The sequence below is a fragment of the Mobula hypostoma genome, chromosome 1 (assembly GCF_963921235.1).
Source record: "Mobula hypostoma chromosome 1, sMobHyp1.1, whole genome shotgun sequence".
Lineage (NCBI taxonomy): Eukaryota > Metazoa > Chordata > Chondrichthyes > Myliobatiformes > Myliobatidae > Mobula > Mobula hypostoma.
Window position 1 is genome coordinate 70309711 of NC_086097.1, and position 24325 is coordinate 70334035.

Sequence of the window (24325 nt, forward strand, 5' to 3'; positions counted from 1 at the left end):
TACATCCTTGCTTTTATATTCTAGTCGTGATTGGTTAATTGGCTATGTCACTGTATGACTGTAAGATTTGAACAAATCAATAGATTTCAACTCTCAAGTATGATAGAGTATCAAAAGCACACTTTACTTCTCAAATGATAACCTCCCAGAGTAAATGCCTGATATTTTACTGACCCACAAGTTGAATATCCATTCAGTTGTCTACCCTCAAAACCCAAACTTACTTGAAGCAAGCCCCACCCTATTACTTTGCCATCCTGTTTCATCCCACTGCCAGGCTGACCTGTTAAATCTGTTAAGTTGAATAAATATTTATGCCTCTAATATTCATTTACATTTAGAAATAAATTTAAAAAAAATTAAATAACAAGGACATTAAAAAATAATTAAATGTAAGTAAATTAAGTACATGATATAAATGATCTTGTAACTGGTTTTCTCTCCATATGTTCCACCCCCCCCCCCCCATTAAGATGAACAAGACACACCTAGTGCAACACTAGCAGGCAGGTTTTCTGGTCTAAGTGCTATGGAATCTGTGGATATTATCACCAACCGCCAATGGACTCCAGGAGTCCAATGTTGGAACGCAACTGCCCAAGGATTATAATCAATTATGTGGGTATTCAAGACACTAGTCTTCCACTTAGTAGTCCTAAACTTCTGCAGTTACCTGGGTAAAAGTCTGCAGCTCAGAGTAGAATTCCTGGATTTTTGATAGACATTCCAAGTAAATATTTCATAATCCAGAGGCATTAACCATTTGAGAAGGAACAGTTAGGCACGGATTTAAAAAAACAGATCACTTCAACTTCATACTTACAGCAAGCTTCCATATGTAGTGTGTATACACTGAGATTTAATTAGAGACCTCATCAGAAAATAACAGTTTTACTCAAAACCCTATTTTATTTTGTTTTAAGGAATTCAGTGTTGTGACTTTTTAAAATTAATTTCATCTGGTTAATTTCATCAGATATTTTAAAATGCAAAATAAACAGGATATTACCCTTCAGGTTCTGTATATTCTCGTCCATCTTTACAGAGGCATCTTCTTGCGTCACATCGGTGATAACGGTGCAGCAATTCCGCAAATGCATTTTCTTCAAGTTCCCAGGAAGCATCCCTGCATAGAATGAAATGAAACAGTTGGTAATAGAGGAAGAAGTATTGCTGCATAAAGAGTGGAAATGAGGACAGGCTTTCTGCAATGAGCAATACAAGTTCATAAAATATCTAAAATCAACACTTTCTGGATTCAAAACTGCAATACTGTTTTCATCTCCAGGCATTCAAATTGGAAAATCAAAAAAAAAACCTAAATTCTCCCAGTGGAATAAAGGGCCGAGTCAAATTATTATTGTAAAGTGAGGGAAATGATGCAACATAATTAAAATAATGGGAACTAAAAGAGGAAGGATCACTATAAATTAAAGTCAGTGCTGTGCAATCACGCCTATTCCTCTTAAATTTTCTTGTGTTGTATTTATTTATTTCTTTCATCCAAGGGAGTAAAAAATTTTTATGCTGCGTCTTCATCACAATGTACAAGTAATAAATTGGGGAAATGTGGGAGGATATTGCCCAAACACTAAGATTGTATACATATATGTACAGTCAAATATGCAATCAGATCAATGTGTATTGATCTATCTGATGGCCTGGTGAAAGAAGCTGTCCCAGAGCCTGGTGGTCCTGGCCTTAATGCTGCAGTACTGTTTGGCAGACAGTAGCAGCTGTACACTTTGTGGTTGGGGGTGGCTGGAGACCCTGATGATTCTCTGGGCCCTTTTTACGCAGCTGCTGCTGTAAATGTCCTGAACAGAGGAAAGTTCACATCCATTCTCTGCAGTGCCCAGTGATTGAGAGTAGTACAGTTCTGGTACCAGAAAGTGACACAGCCAGTCAGGATGCTCTCGATGGTGCCTCTGTAGGAAGTCCTGAGAATATGGGTACCCATGTCGAACTTTATCAGCTGTCTGAGGTGAAAGAGGCACTGTTGTGCTTTTTTCACCACACAGCTGGTATGTACAGTCCAGGTGAGATCCTTGGTGATCTGTATACTGAGGAACCTGAAACTACTCATCCCCTCAACTACAGTCCCACTGATGTCAATCGGAGCTAGTCTGTCTCTGTTCCTCCTGTATTCCATGATCAACTCCTTCGTTTTTCGACATTGAGGGAGAGGTTGTTTTCTTGGCACCACTGTCAGGACGTTGACTTCTTCTCAGTAGGCTGTCTTATCATTGTTGGAAATAAAGCCCATCAATGTCATGTCATCTGCAAAGTTGATCAGCAGATTGGAGCTGTGTTTGGCAACACAGTCACGGGTGTATAGGGAGTAGAGGAAGGGGCTCAGGAAATAGCCCTGCAGGGCTCCTGTGTTGAGGATCAGAGGGGTAGAGGTGAGGGTGCCCATCTTTACCACCCATTGGCAATCCAACAAGGTGGGGTATAGGCCAAGGTCTCTGAGCTTCTTGTCGAGCCTAGGGGGAAATTATGATGTTGAATGCTGAACTTAGTCCAAGAACAGCATTCTAACATAAGCATCAATTATCATTGATAGAGAATTATCCCTAATAATTAATAAGCACAACAAAAACTTTAACTGATAAATGCAAACATACCTTTCTGGTACATGGATCCCCAATCGCAACATCTCCTTTTGGAAGTCTTCCTTATTACTGCAGATGGTGCACTTGAAGAAGAACACTCCAGCACTCAGTGCCTGATGCTACCAAAAAAAAACAATTACATTCAGCAACAAATAATAAAAATTACAGGTAAAGACAGCACTTTTTCAGGTCGCAATTATAACTTTAAGGGAACGTGACAAGGCTGGTAGCTTAGTATACCATGTGATAGAGGAGAATAATAGGTAAACTAATTAAGAATAATAGGTAAATTAAGTATACCTTGGTGGGGCATACTGCAACACGAGTGAAAATTCATCGCAAGTCAGAAGAATGTTGCAGTGGGAAAGGATACACGTTGGTAAAAGGCTTTGGTCCATATTAACGAGGTACAAATATTGGAAAGCAAAAAGCAAGTTGGGGAATGGAAAAGCATAAAGATGTAAAAAAGCAACAAAGGATATTGGTTTGAAAAGGAGTCAGAAACAACCAGGTTGCAATAATGCACAAGACTCAATGAAAATGCCTTCAGTACTGAATGATATATTTGACGTACTGAGAAAAACAATTGAACTATTCTCAACTTGACTTCATTTTAGGACAGATTAACAGCCAATATCCATTACAAATTTGTAGACCACAATAACTATTTTGAACACATCCCCTTCTGCGCTCGCTCATGCAAGGACTCTGCTTCATTTTCCAGTTTCTGCCACTCCAACATATCCTCTCTGATGACAATTTCATCCACAACAGTACTTATGAGATAAATTCTTTTGTCCTACACTATAGTTTCCCCTCCACAATAATCAGCAGGGCTCTCAATCATGCTTAATTTCCTAGCTCTCACTACTTTCTGTACTCCCCTTCCCCTCCCAGAACAAAAACAGGATCCCTTCAAGCCTCTTCCTCCACCTTACATGCTTCCAATTCAATAGATCATCTTCTCCAATACCGGTGAGATGTTTTTCACTCTTAACATTCCCAAAGGAGTGTTACCCTCCATCATTTTTAAACTTTATCCTGGTTCTGATCAAAGGCTATCAACCCAAAATAGTCTCTCCATTTTTGCCTCCACATGTATTGCTAACCTGCAAAGTACCTTCCTCAATTTCCTGTTTTTCTTCCAATTTCCAGAATCAGCAGTATTTTGAAAATAATACCAAGAACAGATCACGATTTTCTTTTTAACTTTCACTCACCTGCAAACATTGCCTGTGAAACCATGTATTTTTACAGCAAGGACTCTTTAAGACATCATAGGAAGGAAGAGGGTCAATGGACTCTAAACAGACAGCACATGTATTAGAACCGCCTGACCATATGGATGCACATGGTATCTTTTGAACAGGTTTATGTTCCCAACAGTAAGACCTGGAAGGTTAAAGGAACAGGAACACTATTAATTCAATTTACAAGGTTTGCATAAAGGATTTTCCCACACAAGCACAGGAGAAGTAAAAACTTTCCTTTTACATCATCTCTTCCACCACTTGGGGACCCACCAATCCTACCAAATAAAGCAACTTGCCTTGTTTGTATTTTAGTGCACTACATTCAGAGTTAATAATGTGGTATCTCTATCCTGGAGAAAAATTTGATAACCACTGATAGAACATCTGCATTGAGTCCACTAGAATGACTTTCATCTCCCTGTTATTTGCCAGTTTAATTTTCCATCTCTCTCTTACCCTGACATGTTTGTAGCTTCCTGTACTGTTAAAAGGCCCAATTCAAGCTCAAGGAACAAATCCTCATCTGGTGAATGAGCACTTTGCAGTCTTCTGAACTCCATATCTAATTCTCTAATATCTAATTCTAATTCAGAGCGAGTCATTTCTCCAGTAAGTTTTCTTTTAATTTCAGGTTGAAATTATTTGAATTGAAATTTGTCAGATGCCCTGAATTCAAACTCTGGTCTCTGGCTGCAAATCAAGTAAGCTGGGTAATCAACACTGTATAATTCGTGTGCAATTATCCTCTACTCATTCTTTTCTTACTGGAATAATCTGTTTTTGTTTTTTCCCCTGCCTGTCAAAATATCTTAGCTCTTTAAAAAGACTGCTATTTCAGTAAATTGACTTTTTATTGAGTTCTACAAGTGATCCAAACTCACATGATCACACTTGTCAATATTGTTCCTTTAAATTATTTAATATTGTTTCTCGCCAACTAATCATTATTGAAATTATTTTATATATATATATATAAAAAAATAATTGAACAAGAATAGTTAAAAAACATGGAAAGGGTTCTTGAGTTCACGTTGCAATTTTAAGGGTGACTAATATGATACCCAGGGGAAAACTTGTTCTATTTGAAGCAAACATTCTCAAGAAAAGGCAATAAATGCCGCCATGCTGGTGTAATTCAAAGAGACACCCCTCCCCCAAACAAAAAACTTTAAAATTAATAGCCTTGTCCACATAGCAAGTTGCATTTATTTGCTTTTCAGTAAAATGACACTGCATAGAATTACACAATTTTTAAGAAACAAGAACAATTAGAACAAAGAAAAGGTCAATTTTAGTGCAAAGTGGTCATAGCATTGCTAAACTAACAATTAGGGTTTTGCCAGTTAGTTCAAGACACACATGGTTGAAGGGAAGGAGCTGCTTTGGAATCTGGTGACATGGGACTTGAAGCCTTTATACCTTCTGCTCAAAGAAGACAACACGTGACGATATTTGTGACAGTGTCTTGGGCTACTTTAATGTTGAAATCTGGAATTCAAATTGATCTGTAGAAAAGATGAACATCAGTTTGTGAAGCAAAAAAAAAATTAAAAGACAAAAGAGGAAATGTTGTGATGGGGCTTCTGTTTTCAAAGAAGCAAAGAGCTGGATATCATTTGAAAAGAATAAGGACAGCAGGTTTGTAAAGCAGTCAAGGAAGAATTTTGAAAAAACGTGGTGCCATGAAAAATACTAGATAAAATAGGCGACAGAAAATAAGTAGGGTTTTCAGTAAGTAGATTGGAATAAGTTTGAGAAGCGGGCGTAACTGCAAAAGATGATTGCAATTAAGTTGTACCTGTTCATTTGGAAAACGTTTAAACTTACGGAAACTGTCCTGTAAACTGGAAAATACATTGATTCTCCACACCACAAGGAAAATGAAAGCTCCTCCGACATTTTCTAATGGCACAGCCTATTGATGCCCCACGCATCTTGCACACCCGACATTTCTACAAAAATAAATTGGAAATGAAGCATTTGATCCCATATATCTTTGAAATAAAATCCAATAACCTGAGCAAATATAAAATGCAAATAGGCTGACCCCACCTCATGACTGAGAAGAACAACATAGGAGGAGGGGGAAGAGGCAGTGGGTGAAGTAATCAACCACAAATTATAAATAATAAATAGCTGCTAACAATTTCAGAATTCCTGTGGTTTAAATACATGATTATATTTGTCAAAGCAAACAAATCAACTGCTGCAATTTACCAATCACTGGATCCTGTAATTTTATATTAATTAATTTTATAGGCAGAAAAGTAAATTCAATCCTACTAAATTAAACTTTGTAAAGCCCAGGACTTCATGGAAAGCCTGATTAAATGTTACATTCAACAATAACGTACATTTATATTTACATTTCAGTGTCAGGAGGCTGATGAAAATTAAAAGATGCTGGTAGGATGAATAAGTTTTGGGGAGTGAGACAATGAGGTCACCACACAAGGAGATGTTTGAAAGGATGAGAAATGATCAATTAAAAAGGGAGGAATGACAAAGAACAACTTTTCATTAGCAAACAACAGGAATTCTGCAGATGCTGGAAATTCAAGCAACACACATAAAAGTTGCTGGTGAACGCAGCAGGCCAGGCCAGGGTCTCGGCCTGAAACGTCGACTGCACCTCTTCCTAGAGATGCTGCCTGGCCTGCTGCGTTCACCAGCAACTTTTATGTGTGTAACTTTTCATTAACTAAGTTTTAGCAAAGCCCTCAATGAGATGAGGTTTCTGGTTGTGGTCAACGGAGAAAATCATCTAGGAGAGTTTTATAATTGTCAAATGAAGCTGAAAGACCTTCGGTAAGAGTTTCAGATGCATACAGACTGTGCAGAAGCAGAAATAAAGGACATCATGAAGTAGAGGTTGGTGCTTACTGTTACAGAGAAAATAAAAGTTCAGAAGCTGAGCTCACAGTTGGTAGAACACTGAAATTTACCCAAAGTAATGCAGAATTTGGGATTGAATCAGTTAAAGATTGAGAAAAGGAACACCAAGACTGTTAATATTAATTTTTCACCTAAAAGTGGACAGAACCACAAATACCATAAAATGGGTGCCAAAATCCTATTCTACATAATCAAGAATGGAAGCACCCTATTAATTTACTGAAAACTTCAAAACAGAATGTAATTACTCCCTGCATCATCATTTGATGGTGACACTTCACTATTTAACTAAATTTTCCTTATGATGCTTATGCCATCTGCCTTGTACAAACTGCAAGTGGCAGCGTGGCCTCTCATTACTATATCACACTTTAGCTGATTGCTATTCAAATTGTACCTACTCCATGTGTTCTTCTATGTTTCTATCTGTTAGAAATCTCAAAAACCAGTATGACCAAAATGCCATACCATGATTTTGTTAACATAACTACTGTTTTTACTGCCCTTGACTGTTGCCCTCTACAATTTTGGAATTTCAATTGAAATGGAGCATTGTGGAAACCAGTTTAATAAAATTGTGCATTATACTTACCATTCTTGAAGCTCTAGAAATTTCCTTTTTGATATCATGAGCCAGAAATCCATAAATTCCTTCATTCTCTTCTCCACGTTGATACAAGCCACTTGACATAATCTACAAAGTCAAATTTAACAATCGTTTTGATTTGGAGACCACAAGATAAAATTCAATACAAATTATAACTTTTCAAAAATCTTATTAAAAGAACTATCAATGGTACCCAATGCCTTTTTAAAAGGATGACTACAACATCTTCAGAAACACAGTTATCATAGTTATAAGGGATCCTATGCAACAAAATACCCTCATCCAAAATATGGTTTACCATACCCATCCTCCAATAATGGCTTGCCAGCATCATCCTGATCTGTGGGTTTATACTAGCCATGTTTCATTCTTAATCAGATGATCATCCACAATGCTATCTCTTCCAACTCCTACAATGCTACCTATCATCGACAATCCACGTGCTAAAGCAATAACTTAGCATGAGGAAATGAATATTCAAATCAAAACATGTAAATATGAACAGAAACATTTACCCATCTAAAAAAAATTTTATTAATTTTTTTATTGCAACACCCAACAAATTACATTCAATACAACCAATTGCCAATTACACTTTGACTGTTTATCCCAGCCACCCCCCCTCCCCTCCACCAACCAACTGAATAGTAGTACATACACAGACAATGCATTCCTATTTTAACAAAACATCTCTTAAGTTAGATATCAAATTTGTCCACATTGTGTTTGGTCGTGCATCATTTACTCTTGCTGATGAAAGTTCCAGGTATGAAATGTCCAAAAAGCTCCGAAGCCAGTGAGTATTTGAAATATCATGGGGAGGTTTCCAACGCTGAACTACAATCTTCTTAGCTGCAGTCAGGCCTGCCAGCTAGATTTTGCGTGTTTTTTCCATAAGGGAAAGGTGGGAGTCATCATTTAGAAGATGTACAGTTGGGTCCATTGGTAATTGTACCCCTGTTAGTTCTGTAAGAGTACTGATAATCTTCCCCCACAAACCAAAAACCCCTGGACATTCCCATACAACATGTATAAAAGAGCCAATGGCTCCATGGGGGCAAAATGAGCAATATGGGCCAGGAACCAGTCCCATTTGATGTCTAATTCTCGGTGTTAAATATGGTCTATGACAAAATTTCAAGTGTATATATCGATGATTTGGGTTTTTCGAAGCACCGGCATCATTATCCCAAATCGCATCCCAGTCTAAGTCTTGTCCCAATTCAGATATGTCCCTATCCCAGGCTTTCATTCCTGATGTGGGCATATATTTCTGGGAGTTTAATTTATCATAGGTAAATGACACTACCTGTCCTGGAGCACTCTGTATCCAACTTAAAATGGGATGGACCTTTAAATCTGACCCCCAGGGAACGCTGTAGACTTTACAAGCTGATCTTACTCAAAAGTAGAAGAAAAGAGAGTGTTTATCAATATCATATCGAGATATCAGTTCTTGAAAGCTAAGGATAGTACTTGCCCCATTAATATCTTGAAGAGTAGTAATACCTTTATCCTCCCAAGTGAATGGTTTCCCCCCAGAGAGAAAACGATTATAGTTCCATAATGGAGATGATTTGCACCATACGCTTTTAAGTTTTAGGAATTTTTCTGCTGCTCTAAACACTTGTAGCATATGGGTTAAAATTGGACCGTAATACAAATCAGATTCTTTGGTAGACATACCTATCAGGAGAAAGTCTTTCAACTTTATTGGCGCTATTAGCTCTTGTTCTATATTTTTCCATGATGAAACTTCATCTTCCTCCATCCAATAGCTAAGACTTTTTAATACAAATGCCCAGTGATACAATTTAAAATTTGGACATGCCAATCCCCCATCTGACTTTTTGAATTGTAGAGCTGACCATTTTTTATTGGGTCATTTATCATTCCAAACTTACCATTCCTTACCATTCGTAGTAAGGAGTCCAGTTTTTGCCAATATCCTGCTAGAGGTGCAAGTGGGATCATTAAGCTGATAAAATTAATGCGGGGTAAGATGTTCATTTTAATGACCAATATACGGGCTGGGACTGATGCTGGCAGGTGTCTCCATCTATTAATATCTTCTATTTTTTTTTTCAAAATTAAACAGTAATTTGTTTTAGCCACAGATGATAGAGAAGTATTAACTTTAATACCCAAGTAGAGGACCTTATTTGTAATCTTAATCTGGGGAGGGAGAGACACCTTACTTTTATCCGTATTAATCAGCATCAGTGCTGATTTTGACAAATTAACTTTGTATCCTGAAAGAAATCCAAATTGCTCCAGTGTTTTTAAAACATAGGGGAGAGTTTGTTGAACATTTGCCATATAAACTAGCGTGTCATCCATGTAGATATCGAATGTGATGTTGTACCTATTGTAATAGGGGAGATCTGAGAAGAGTTTCTAATTAAATGTGCGAGTGGTTTAATAGATATAGTAAAAGTTAAAGGAGACAAAGGGTCCCCTTGTCGTGTGTCCCATCCTATGTCAAATAATTCTGAGAAACCTCCTCCCACACATACCCGGGCTGAAAGGTTAGCATACGGTGTTTGAATCATATTGATAAGTTTATCGCCGAACTTAAATTCTTTTAGAACTCTCCAAAGCTATGGCCATTCAAGGCAATCGAACGCTTTTTCAGCATCTAGAAATAGCAGGCCACAGGCAGGCGGGATTTTATGTGTTGCACTCAGTATGTGTAAGAGCCGGTGAATATTATCAGATGTGAGACGCCCCCTGATAAAGCCAGTTTGATCTGGGCTAATTATTTTCCCAACTACTGTCTCAAGTCTACTGGCTAAGACTTTGGGAAATATCTTGAGGTTGGCATTTATCAAGGAGATTGGACGGTAATTGGCACACTGCAAGGGGTCCTTACTGGGCTTAGGTATAACTGTGATCAGGGCTGTGTTTAGATCTCTATGGAAAGCGCCATTTCCAAAAGCATAATTTAATGTTTCTAACCATACTGGTCCAAGAATATCCCGAAGTGCTAAAGTTCCACAGGTATGCCATCTAAACCTGGCGTATGGCCCTTATTTGTATCTTTGACTGCTTTAAGTAGCTCATCCAGTGTAATAGGAGAGTCTAGAGTTTTGGTGTTCTCTAATGACAATGTAGGGAGGTCTAATCCACTAAAAAAATCTGTGAAGTCATTCTCAGAAGGAACTGAACCACTTGTATACAGCTCTTTAAAGTAATTCTTGAATGTCTCGTTTATTTCCTCTGTTGAAGATACTACTCCACATTCAGGACATCTACTCGCTGGTATAGACCTTTTAGCTTCCTGTTGTTTGAGCGTTAGAGCTAAAAGATGGCTCCGTTTGCTGCCTTCTGCGTAATACTTATGTTTAGTTATATGGATCATATATTTTGCCCTGCTTCTCAATAAATCATTTAATTCTGCTCGTTTTGTTTTGAGCTCGTTTTCTTTTGTTAAAACCTTACATTCTTCTTCTAGGGTGGAAATCTTTTGAAGCTGGCTTTTATGTAGGTGGGAACTAAAATATATGGCATTATTTCTTAAGAAACCCTCGATGGAGGCCCAAATCACTGTCACATCTGAGACATTATTTTTATTTAAATTTATAAATTCTGTCAGTTTTGTTCTCCGTTGTGATAGAAATTAGTCTTTTTTTTTAGAAGGGTGGAGTTAAACCTCCACCTAGTAGCTTCATTTTCAATTTTGGCATAATTAAAAGTAGATATGACTGGGTTGTGATCAGATAGATGTCTGGGCAAAAATTCTATTGAGTGCACTAAAGGCAGCACACCGGAGGATATAAGAATGTAATCCATCTGAGAGAAAGTTTTTAATGTCTTATGGAGAAGAAGGTATAGTCTTTAGCAGATGGATTATTCACCTTCCACACATCAGTTAAATTTAAATCCGTTAGAGAAAGGTTAAGTGCTTTGGAAGCAGATTCTTGAGAGCTTGATATAGTTGAGCAAGGTTTATCGAAATTAATGTTTACCAAAGCATTCGTGTCCGAACCAACATATAGTTGGTAGTCTCTTAACTTCAGTAGTTGTGAGGTAATTGAGGGAAAAAATTCAACCCCGAATATAGTTGGGGCATATAGGCTAATGAATGCAACTTTCTCTTAAAAAGCTAGACGTCCTTTATTGACTGCGCCAGTCCTTTCAATTCATACATTAATATTACGTCTCATTAATATCATAACTCCTTTTGTACGAGTACCATCAGCTGATGCAACAACGGGTTTATAAAGCAACACACATAAAAGTTGCTGGTGAACGCAGCAGGCCAGGCAGTATCTCTGGGAAGAGGTGCAGTCGACGTTTCAGGCCGAGACCCTTCGTCAGGACTAACTGAAGGAAGAGCTAGTAAGAGATTTGAAAGTTGGAGGGGGAGGGGGAGGGGGAGGGGGAGATCCAAAATGATAGGAGAAGACAGGAGGGGGAGGGATGGAGCCAAGAGCTGGACAGGTGATAGGCAAAAGGGATACGAGAGGATCATGGGACAGGGAGTCTGGGAAGAAAGACAAGGGGGAGGGGGGGACCCAGAGGATGGGCAAGGGGTATATGCAGAGGGACAGAGGGAGAAAAAGGAGAGTAAGAGAAAGAATGTGTGTATAAAAATAAGTAACAGATGGGGTACGAGGGGGAGGTGGGGCATTAGCGGAAGTTAGAGAAGTCGATGTTCATGCCATCAGGTTGGAGGCTACCCAGACGGAATATAAGGTGTTGTTCCTCTAACCTGAGTGTGGCTTCATCTTTACAGTAGAGGAGGCCGTGGATAGACATATCAGAATGGGAATGGGATGTGGAATTAAAATGTGTGGCCACTGGGAGATCCTGCTTTCTCTGGCGGACAGAGCGTAGGTGTTCAGCAAAGCGGTCTCCCAGTCTGTGTCGGGTCTCGCCAATATATAAAAGGCCACACATTTTAATTCCACATCCCATTCCCATTCTGACATGTCTATCCACGGCCTCCTCTACTGTAAAGATGAAGCCACACTCAGGTTGGAGGAACAACACCTTATATTCCATCTAGGTAGCCTCCAACCTGATGGCATGAACATCGACTTCTCTAACTTCCGCTAATGCCCCACCTCCCCCTCGTACCCCATCTGTTACTTATTTTTATACACACATTCTTTCTCTCACTCTCCTTTTTTCTCCTTCTGTCCCTCTGAATATACCCCTTGCCCATCCTCTGGGTCCCCCCCCCCTTGTCTTTCTTCCCGGACCTCCTGTCCCATGATCCTCTCGTATCCCTTTTGCCTATCACCTGTCCAGCTCTTGGCTCCATCCCTCCCCCTCCTGTCTTCTCCTATCATTTTGGATCTCCCCCTCCCCCTCCCACTTTCAAATCCCTTACTCACTCTTCCTTCAGTTAGTCCTGACGAAGGGTCTTGGCCTGAAACGTCGACTGCACCTCTCCTAGAGATGCTGCCTGCCCTGCTGCGTTCACCAGCAACTTTTATGTGTGTTGCTTGAATTTCCAGCATCTGCAGAATTCCTGTTGTGTACGGATTTATAAAAGCGGTTTTGAACCCTGGGAATGTCATTAGGTGTAAGATGTATTTTCTGTAACAGCACGATATCTATTTTCTTTCTGCGTAAGAAATCTAAAACCTTTGAACCCTTGTAGGGAGAGTTTAATCCTCTAACATTAAATGATACAATAGTAAAATTTTCTAATTTATCTGTGTTGCTCATCTTCCCCTGGATCTGTTGTTGTAAGTTGGTGGTGGAGCCCTGAGTTACCCACTTCCCACCCCCCTCCCATCACTCCTTGCTTTGTAACATCTGTGAGTGTTACTTAGCAATGTCAGACACTGAACATTGACATTAACTGCCCCCCTCTAGCACCAACAAATTAGAAAGGCAAAGCAGTTCTCATAGACAATCATATCAAAGAGACAAGAAAAAAGAAACCTGGACAAACTCCTTAACCTATATAATTAAAACCATTTCCGTCTCAAATACAGTGTAAAACAATCAAGATCCCAACAGCTATCTTGCAAGAAACTGTAGCTTTAATAGACTGGCGCTTAGCGATGGCGCCAGTGACGTCTTATCTGGTGCCCAGGAACATAAACAAGTCTACTGGAGACATAACGTTCTAAAGTTATTCAGAACAACCTGCTGTTTTTCAGCTTCATTCTTGATGAAGTATTACATTTGGGTATATTGAATATCACCTTAAAACTCTGACCTGCAATACTCAGAAACAAATTGGACCCTTAATTAACTGAATACAAAAGTGCAACGATTGACTTTCCAATAAAAGAATAACCAGAAAACTTCACACCCAGGACGTTAACTTGTCCATGCCTGTTAGATTGCACATACAGGCTGGTCCGAGCCTGTTAATGCAGTTCCATCTCCTCCCGAGGGATGAGTGGACTTTACCCAGGGTCTTCTACCTTATCTCCCAGCACCAATGACTTCAGAGCTTCTTTCGCTTCCTCTGCCGAGTTAAACGACATCTTCATGCCCTTGATATTTACTCTCAAAATCGCTGGATAGGGGTAGATCCCCTTCTGTTGAAGCTTAGCACGAATCTCCTTGCATCCCTGCCGTTCTTGCATCGTGCTGGGGCTGTAGTCGGCTAAGAACTGCAGCTGGGTGCCATCAGGGAGAGTAGGTTTGGCTTTCCTCGTGCCCCCCAGGATAGCCTGCCAGTCGGTGTACCATAGAAGCCTAAAATCTATGGTCTGCGGTCTTGAGGTGTTGTTGGAAAAGATCCTATGTGCTCTATCGATCTCCAATGGAGTGCTGTGGGAATTCTTGAGCGCTGGAATCCAATTAGGCAGCATCTTCTGGAGGTAACCTCTTGGATCATTGCCCTCAGCACCTGTCAGTAAGTTGACCAGCCGCACATTGTTTCTCCTGGATCTGTCCTCCAAGTCGTTTAGCTTCTTCCATATCTTAGTCACCTCCGCAAGACAGGAGTTAGTAACTTTCTCATTCTTGCGTAAACAAACCTGAACATTGTCTATTTTGTTGAAGACCGTGCTAAATTTTTTTTTAGCATGGATGTCCGCTTGCTCCTTTAACGACTGGAGAATGTTGCCATTCTCTGCCATATGCTTCTGTACGGGGTCGAGAGCCTTTTCCAGCGACTCCTTAGCATGTGGGCTACCGTTTTTTGCAGCGATTCCATCTCCGTTGCCATTGTTTGCTTAATTAGCATAGCTATTTCCTCGGATGAATTGCTAGCTTGGTGTTGTCTGCTAGTATCTTGTTTCCTGGTTGAATTTGGATCTTTTTTTGAAGTCATGTCTTTAGATAGACCTTTCTCCAACTCAACCTTGTATTAAGACCGTCTATGAGCCCTAAAGAACTTGAAAAAGAAAGGTTATATGTCAGCGCTCAGTGCTGTGCTGCCATCTTGCCTCATGCCTCACCAGAAGTCCCTAAAAAAAATCTTATGTTTAAAAATCTTACTGTTTCTACAGATTATACAGCAATTGACTTGCATATATTTGACAATACCATTTCATCTGAAGATCCACAATCAAAGAAACCAGATAATTCAGTTACAATCTGAGTGGCTGATGAAATAAAATCAACATTTCTGTTCAAAGGCTTTTATTGTATTTACATAAATGTTTGGTACTGCACAGTAGCTAGTAGAATAGGCACGTTAAAGCTCCAGCAATCCAGGTTCATCCCTAGCCTCCAGTGCTGTTTGTATACAGAGTATGCACATGTTTTTCATTTTCTTGTGGGTTTCCTCCGAGGCTTCCAGTTGACACCCACATACAAAAAAAAAAGAGGATTGGTGGGTTATTGCCACTGAAAATTGTCTACAAGTGTATGAACTGTTAGAGTAAAATGGGATTAGCATAAAAGTAGTGCAGGTAAGGAACTGATCTTCAATGCAGACTTGGTGAAACTCAGGGCTGCTTTTGGGCTGCGTGACTCAGAGTATTGTATTAATAGTGAGAACACGTGAGAAGACAGCTGAAACGCCTCAACCCAAGCAAGGCTGCAGGACCGGATGGTGTCAGTACCAGGGTGCTCAAAGCCTGTGCCCCTCAGCTATGTGGAGTACTTCGCCATGTCTTCAACCTCAGCCTGAGGCTCTGGAGGGTTCCTGTGCTGTGGAAGACGTCCTGCCTCGTCCCTGTGCCGAGGACGCCGCGCCCCAGCGGCCTCAATGACTACAGACCGGTGGCATTGACCTCCCATATCATGAAGACTCTGGAGAGACTTGTTCTGGAGCTGCTCCGACCTATGGTCAGGCCACACTTAGATCCCCTCCAGTTCGCCTACCAGCCCCAACTAGGAGTTGAGGATGCCATCGTCTACCTGCTGAACCGTGTCTGTGCCCACCTGGACAAGCCAGCGAGCACTGTGACGGTCATGTTTTTTGACTTCTCCAGTGCGTTCAACACCATCCGCCCTGCTCTGCTGGGGGAGAAGCTGACAGCGATGCAGGTGGATGCTTTCCTGGTGTCATGGATTCTTGATTACCTGCTTGCAACACTGTGTGTCCGACAGAGTGATCAGCAGCACTGGGGCTCCACAGGGGACTGTCTTGTCTCCCTTTCTCTTCACCATTTACACCTCGGACTTCAACTACTGCACAGAGTCTTGCCATCTTCAGAAGTTTTCTGATGACTCTGCCATAGTTGGATGCATCAGCAAGGGAGATGAGGCTGAGTACAGGGCTACAGTAGAAAACTTTGTCACATGGTGTGAGCAGAATTATCTGCAGCATAATGTGAAAAAGACTAAGGAGCTGGTGGTAGACCTGAGGAGAGCTAAGGTACTGGTGACCACTGTTTCCATCCAGGGGGTCAGGGTGGACATGGTGGAGGATTACAAATACCTGGGGATACGAATTGACAATAAACTGGACTGGTCAAAGAACATTGAGGCTGTCTATAAGAAGGGTCAGAGCCGTCTCTATTTCCTGAGGAGACTTGACGTCCTTTAACATCTGCCAGACGATGCTGAGGATGTTCTACGAGTCTGTGGTGGCCAGTGCGATCATGATTGCTGTTGTGTGCTGGGGCAGCAGACACCAACAGAATCAACAAACTCATTCGTAAGGCCAGTGATGTTGTGGGGATGGAACTGGACTCTCTCACGGTGGTGTCTGAAAAGAGGATGCTGTCCAAGTTGCATGCCATCTTGGACAATGTCTCCCATCCACTACATAATGTACTGGTTGGGCACAGCACTACATTCAGCCAGAGACTCATTCCACCGAGATGCAACACAGAGCGCCATAGGAAATCATTCCTGCCTGTGGCCATCAAACTTTACAACTCCTCCCTTGGAGGGTCAGACACCCTGAGCCAATAGGCTGGTCCTGGACTTATTTCCTGGCATAATTTACATATTATTATTTAACTATTTATGGTGTTATTACTATTTATTTATGGTGCAATTGTAACGAAAACCAATTTCCCCCGGGATCAATAAAGTATGACTATGACTAATCACAGAAATAGTGAATGAGGCATGCAAAATTATCTTCTTTCAATATTGGGCCAAATGTCCGGTTCCAAAAGAATAACCGGAGAATGGATCACTTTTCATAATAGAAAAAAAACTAGGCACCCCAATAAAAATAATCAAGGAATAATAGGAAAGGACCTTCCACCATCCTCCTCCTCCTTTCCATCCTCCACCTATTTATTTTGGCATCTTCCCCCTTCCCTTCAGTTCTGAAGAAGGGCCTTTGGCCCACAACACTGATTCATTTCCACGGATGCTGCCTTACCTGCTGAGTTCCTCCAGCATTTTTGTATGTTATTGAAAATTTCCAGCAGATTTTCTTGTGTTTACAATTGGAAAGGAACTACTTAGAACATCACTAAACACCAAACATATCAATGACCTGTCATAAAATTCTCTGGATCAGATAGATATCCAGCATCATAGAGTCTTCTTGGAAACAGCTGGAGACAGTGGATGCATTGTTGTAATCAATTAAAAATTCTCTCTATTCCGGGCATGATTGAAAAGCTATAAATGCAAGGCCATAATATAAGGAAGAAAGGGGATGCAAAGCCTGAAAGTTCAAGCCAGCTACCTTGACACCTGTCATTGGGAATATACTGAATTCACTGAGGTGGGAATGAGGCCATTTAGAAATTAAAAAGATGATCAAAGTCAATATTGTTTCGAGAGGGGAATAGTGTTCCACAAATCTGCTCACATTCCTTCAGAATGTATTAAACAGTGCAGGAAGGAAAACCAATGTTTTAATTTTTAGAAGGCATTTGATAAGGGACCACATAAAAGATTATTTTAGAAGGTTAGGGAACCAACTACATAAAAATTCTGAGCAACTGGAGTGATTCTCCTAACAGAAAGGAAGCTTAAGGATAGCAAGAGATGTTCAAAAATCACGTAGAAATAATGGGAAAAACTGTTTCTAATGACAGAAAAATCTCAATCTTTAATAAAGCTCCAATAATTCATGATTATTCCAGTGAACATAAAAACAAGGGATTTTTTTTGGACATGGCAAACTTTGAAGATAAATGTTTTAAATGCTTTAAACATAACCATCCACATTGTGAAGATGTACATTCATATTCTACCAGAACTGTGGGTGTAGTTACATCTACCAATTCTATCGTGGATAGACATTTCTGCCACAGGATGAAATCAAGATGGCTGTGCTGGTTTCCACACTACCTGCTAAAGACCCAGTCTGGCAACTACTGTATATCCTTCAGTCAGCACTGTTATAACCAACCCATTCCCATTGGGAGTACATTCTGTAGCCTTGCTATAATTTAATTGGCCAAAGGAGGACAACGGATGGTAATCCAGAGGAAGTTTTGCCTTGATTCTCTAAGAATGGAATCAAAGGACTCCACATCTGTACACCATTCATTGCTTTTGGTGGGTCCTATTTGCTAAAAGGATAGAATAAACCAGAATTATTATAGAAAAGTCTGTTGTATTGTCTGCAAAGCAAGTTTCTGTGACTACAACGAGATCAGGCTATGAGACAGACGTTAATCCTAGATATTTGATAAGGTTAGCTGGATGGCGAAAAACTCAAATCCAGTTTTTAGGATTAATGCCAAGTAGTCCACCTGGTTTTATTCATGTTCTGTGAGTTGAGTAATGGTACGAGCCAGTTAAGAGTCAATCACATGGGGCACCTAAAGTCTAAACCAGGTAAGGATGGCAGATTGCATCCTAATTCTGAATTCAAATTCCACAGTTGGTTTGGTGGCATTTCAATCAAGAGTTCTGGATTGTTATTCAGTCCAAACATACGGTTTCCTATTCCAGTAACTGCAGCACTGATCAAGTGGCAAAGTCCTAAAATCAGAACTGGCAGCCACCATCTTAGCCCAGACTCTTACCTAAAGGAATGTGGCTTATTGTGGACTAGATTTTGGAGTCAGCTGACACAGAAAAGCACCCTCATGTCTTTGATATCCCAGGACAATTTGTACTGGGAATGGAGTGAAAAATAAAATCCTTGCAAGTCTCATCACATGAACTTAATCAATTCCCACAATTTTTGTTTCGATAATTGCAGGAAGTTGGAACTAGAGGGGCCAATGTGATTGAGCTGAACAAAGTATGAGGGGTACTGGAGCAGTAAAGTACATTTGCTGTAATAATCGCTGGTGTACACACTAGCTCTATAGTCACTGATACCTTTTACATCCTCAGGGGTTCACTACAAGAGTTGCCTCAATTTGGAGCAATTCACAAATAACAACCAGATTTCAAGTGGCACAATCATAAAGCCTGTTCCCAGACCACTGACGGCCAATTGTACTATTAAAGACCTATAAAGACCCTTTCTACCCTCTCAAGATATCCCTGATGAGATCAAATCTATGTCCCATTCTGCACTTCAAAGGCTTGTACACATTGTAGGCAGCCAACAGTTCTTCATGGAACTGACAGATGGCCACCAATGTGATCTGGCCCATTAGATGCTCATGGAAAATCCAAACTTGAAATACTTGTTTTTCCTAGTACCCAATTGTTATGCTGCTTTACCCACTGCTTTAAACAGGTAACACAACTGCCTCTCAGCTCCAGTAGTGCAGGATCAATGCTGACCTTGGGTGCTGTGTAGACATTTGCATGTTTTTCTTGAGAGTGCAAGGATACTTCGATTTCATCCCAAAGTGCTGGTTGCTAGCTAAGTCACTACCAGAATAGGGGTTGTTATCAGGCATGCAAGACAGAATATATTATAGTGAACAGAATAGATTACATGGGATTCCTGGCAGCTGGTAGTCTTGATACCGAAAGCCTCCCATGTCATATGCTGTTGTAGAAAAAAAGAATGTTTCCTACCTGTCCTAATGTAGTAAACTCACGCTGGAAGAATATAATTGATGCCATTCATATGTTGGTAACTTGCTTAAATATGCATTTTATTACACTAATTTGAAGCACAGCAAAGCATAGAATAGCGGACACCAGTCAGCCTGATCCAGTCCTCCTTTCATTGGACACTTTCTGGCAAAGCATACAACTGAGCATCATAACAGATTCTCTTGGCAAGTGTTTTTAAAGTAAATACAGGTCAACCTTCACTAATCCGACTACCTGTAATCCGGTTCCTTCGATAATCTGGCACTGATTATGCTTAATGTGATCCTTCTGTAATTCGGAATTTTCACTAATCCGGCACTCCTCAGTTCCCAATGGTGCTGAATTAGTGAAGGTCGGCCTGTAGTAGGATAACAATTCATCTCACTCATTCAAGGCTAACAATCAAACATAGGATGTTTTGGCCTAAATTTTCAACTTCAAAAATACTTTTTAGAAACAAAATCCCCTAGGAGTATAATAACCATTTAAGTTCAGTTAATTCATTATACTGAAAATAGGAAAATAAATTAAAAGGTGGCTTAAACCTACTAAGCAGTAGTAATGCACAGTTATCCCACCATCACAGGTCTTCTTCTCGCCATACTTTTCTGGGCAGTCATCATTCCGTCGACAAAATGCACAGGCTACAAAAAAATAAATCCTCAATTATCTGAGTTAAAACAGTGTAAATTAATGATTGAAAATGTTTCAAATGAAAAGAACAAATCTGCGTCAGAAAAATCACTTTGGAAGATTTTCACTATTCCGGCTTTATTTTTCTAGCTAACTTTTTCCAAGCAGCAATTCAATTTCAATGAGGAGAGTTTATGGAATAAAACTGAAGAATTTCTTTTTTTGGAGGTTCAAGAATCTTTTTAATACTCTATCCACAGTTGTTGTTGAGACTCAACCATTGAATATATTAAAGGACAAAAGGCAGATTGTTGCTTTACAGAAGTTTAAAGTTATGGGGAATAGGTAGGAAAATGAAAATGAAGTGCAGATCAGGTAAGAGCCAACACAGGGGGTCATATGACTACTGCTACTTATGGCTTATTCCAGCATCTGCATTATTTTACTTCCTTATGCTGGGTTAGACAAGCTTGTGATACTTATCACATTCAAATATTTTCACAGCATTTACAACAAACAATATAGAAATGATCTAATCAATGAGGAAGTAAAGATACAGGTGAATCTGAACAGTACTTTAGTTTCTTGCCACTGGTTCAAAGCAATAACAATACAACTTTTCTCAAACAATCCCAAAGAGAAAACAGATGAGAAAATAACTGAAATAGTCCAAATGAAAATTGCAAATGAAATTGCACATATGCATTTCTCAAACAAGAGTCAACAACCCTTCAAATTTAGTGGCATTACTAACATCTGTTTCAATATCATAAATTCGTGATCATCACTTCCAAAATTACAACTGAACCTATCAATAAATACCATCCCTAGAAATTCAGCTCATGGGCTGAAAACAGTTCAGTGAATCACTTCTGGCCGAAGACTTTCCACTATCTAGAAGGAACAAGTCCAGAGCGCGAGGAGATGCTCTCCACTTGACAAAGATGAAAGCAGCTCTAAATGCATGTAAATAGGAAGAGCATAGATTGGCATCTTGGTCAGCGTGGACAATTTGGGACAAAAGGCTGTTAGCATGCTGAATAACTCTTATGAATTGCTTTGAATTATCAAGTTACCAGTTACTAAACTCATAGGCCTCAATTTTGCTAATCAACATTTGAGACATATGAATTAGCAGAAACTGTATTCTTAGCCTTTCAAGCCGACTCCATAATTCAGTAAGATCACAAGCTGACCCAACAGAAATCTTAACTCTACATTCCTCTATTTACACAAACCTTTCATAAAAAATCTCTGCCTTAATAATCAAACACTATAATTCCACAGTACCTTAGAGAAGAGCTCCAAGTCTCAAAATTCCAAAAGGATTGCTTGCTTCACCCATGTTTCAAATAAGTAGCCTCTAACTCTCTCTCCATGTTGCCCATGTCAAAACCACTCAAGTTTATATGTTTCAACAAAATCCCTTTGTACTCTTCTAAACTCCAGTAGATACAACCCCCAGCCTAATCAAACTTCCTTCGTAAGAATACTCCAGGTTTTTGGCTAGTAAGTCTCCAGTAAACACCTTCCAGAATATTAGTGTTCTTTCTTAAATACTGTACTGTCCTATAAATATAATTTCACTGATGTTCTATATACAGCGGATTCCAGTCAACTGGGAAACATCAGGACCTGTACATTTTGAACCAATTAAGCGGCTGTTCTAATTAGCCAAAGTTTCATGAAAATAGTTTTAAAAGTATTTTAAAAAATGAATAAATTATGTATTTAAATGAAATACAAAACAAATTAGAACACTTATCAATACTACCATAGTGCTATAAAACAGCGTCTTAGTTCCTAGTAGTTCTCGATGGAGAAATTCATCCAGTGTAACTGCCATGTTCTTTTGATTGACTGTAAGTGAACAAAATCAGTGCAATCACCTAGTGCAGATAATGGACTGCCTTCATACAATCCTTTTGAAGATTACATCCTCCAAATCTTCACTTTCTTTGTAGCATTCAAGATGATTGTCAATGCCTACAAATTCAGTATATTACTTAACTCGAAGTACTGAAATTTTCACTCTCAGCCGGTTCTGACATCTCCAAGACTGAATGCCTGAAACCTCAGTGAGCAAGACAGTTCTGAACTTTCTTACTACTTATTTCTCACGAACTATCAGTGACAAAAATCATAAATCACAAACACATGAAACTGACACTATTTAAAAACTACTCGCTCTAAGAATGTTGTCATGTCTAACTGCCTCAAAAGTGCCTGTGACTGGCGCAGGTTAAAAATCGCTCGGCAACAGTCTCCTGTCCTAATTAAGTGGCACAGTGTCCCAAATAAATGAAGAGAACCCTGGCTATTTTCTTGATTAGATTTTGTTCTTTAGGAGTTGTCCCAAATATGTGGCTACCCTGATTAACTGATGGCCTAATTAACTGATCAACTGTAACTGAAAGATAACCCTCCAACTTTTGTATTAAATTCCACGAGTAATTCTCATCACATTTAATACATTTCCTAATACTTGCTATACAGGTTTCCCCCACTATCTGAAAGTAGAGCATTCCTATGAAACCTTTCGTAAGCCGAAATGGCGTAAAGCGAAGAAGCAATTACCATTAACTTATATGGGAAAAATTTTTGAGCATTCCAAGACCCAAAAAATAACCTACCAAATCAAACCAAATAACACATAATACCTAAAATACCACTAACATGTAGTAGAAGCAGGAAGGATATGATAAATACAAAGCCTTTATGAAGTAGAAATAACAGAGGCAAATTCAACGCATGCACAATGTCTTTATTTTGTTCACCACGATTGAAACACTTAATTACGTCTTGCTGCTTGGGGCGCTCCGCTCCGCTCGGGGCGCTGCGCTCAGCTCAGCTCCGCTCCGCTCGGGGCGCTGCACTCAGCTCCGCTCCGCTCGGGGTATGCGCTCAGCTCAGCTCCGCTCGGGGCGCTGCGCTCAGCTCAGCTCCGCTCGGGGCGCTGCGCTCAGCTCAGCTCCGCTCTGCTCTGCTCGGGGCGCTGCGCTCAGCTCCGCTCCGCTCGGGGCGCTCCACTCCGACCGGGGCGCTGCGCTCAGCTCCGCTCCGGGCGCTGCGCTCAGCTCCGCTCGGGGTGCTGTGCTCAGCTCCGCTCCGCTCGGGGCACTGCGCTCAGCTCCGCTCTGGCTGCTCGGGGTACGCGCTACCTCTATAATGGCTCACTGCAAAACAAACGCTGAACGCTATTTTCGCGTTTCGCCTTTTTTCATAAAAGCGAAAATTCTCTTCAGATTTCTTTCGGTTAGCGAAAACAGGTACTAATGTAGGTCTTTCGTAAAAGCGAAGTGGCGTAAAGCGAACTTTCATAAAGCGGGGGATACCTGTATCTGCGTAATAGTCTTTTGGAAAGCAATCATCCAGGACACCCTATCCCTCTCAGATTTTGAATTCCCCTATCATTTAGATTTTGTGCTTCATTTTTCATGCCAACATAAAAATACTCTCCAGAGTGTCCCACAGCATATTCTCACCGCCAGATCTTCGTTCACTCACTTAACTCAGCTCTGCAGCACCCGAGGTCTGAAACTTAGTTTCCCACTCAGCTTTGTATCACCAGTAACTGAACCAATTTATCATATCTTAACCTGAATAGAAGATCATTGAAAATACATTTATGGAAAAACTCCTCCTCTATGAAGGCCACTTAAGAACCTCAAGGCTTAAAGATATTGCTCCAACTATTTGATGATTTCCAATACTACCTATCAACTTTGAGATAGAAATAAAAAAATGAAGATAGTAGGTTCAATATCAGCAATACTCACGAGGATTTTGTATCAGCTGCTGCTGCTGTTCTGCCTTTGTAACATAGTTAAATGTAGTTCTGGATTTAGAAATCTTCCTAGATAAAAAAAAAAGATATAAATAATTATGAATCAACAAAATAAAGATTATACACCTACCTGAATAAAAACCTCTATGAAGAGAGGGACATAAAAAAGTGATAAAGTAGAATGACACAACCATGGCTAACAAGAAAACTCACAGCCAGCATATAAGCCAAAGAGAGAGCATATAACGGA

At 40.0% G+C, this 24325-nt stretch overlaps 1 protein-coding gene across 4 annotated transcripts in view; it reads right to left on the reverse strand.

Moving 5' to 3' along the window:
- The window catches only part of g2e3 (G2/M-phase specific E3 ubiquitin protein ligase), a 99572-nt gene that overhangs the window by 43619 nt on the left and 31628 nt on the right, over positions 1-24325 (reverse strand). For 2 of the 4 annotated variants that reach the window (XM_063050505.1, XM_063050496.1), the window contains exons 2-8: positions 24068-24144; positions 20205-20299; positions 7356-7457; positions 5696-5820; positions 3836-4007; positions 2628-2734; positions 1010-1126 (exon numbers count right to left, since the gene is read on the reverse strand). In XM_063050505.1, the coding sequence (XP_062906575.1) occupies positions 1010-1126; positions 2628-2734; positions 3836-4007; positions 5696-5820; positions 7356-7454 (620 nt within the window). In that variant the 5' untranslated portion in view covers positions 7455-7457; positions 20205-20299; positions 24068-24144. Of the gene's footprint in view, positions 1-1009; positions 1127-2627; positions 2735-3835; positions 4008-5695; positions 5821-7355; positions 7458-19889; positions 20008-20204; positions 20300-24067; positions 24145-24325 lie in introns of those variants that run through there. The other 2 variants (XM_063050514.1, XM_063050523.1) reach the window with 2 other exon arrangements.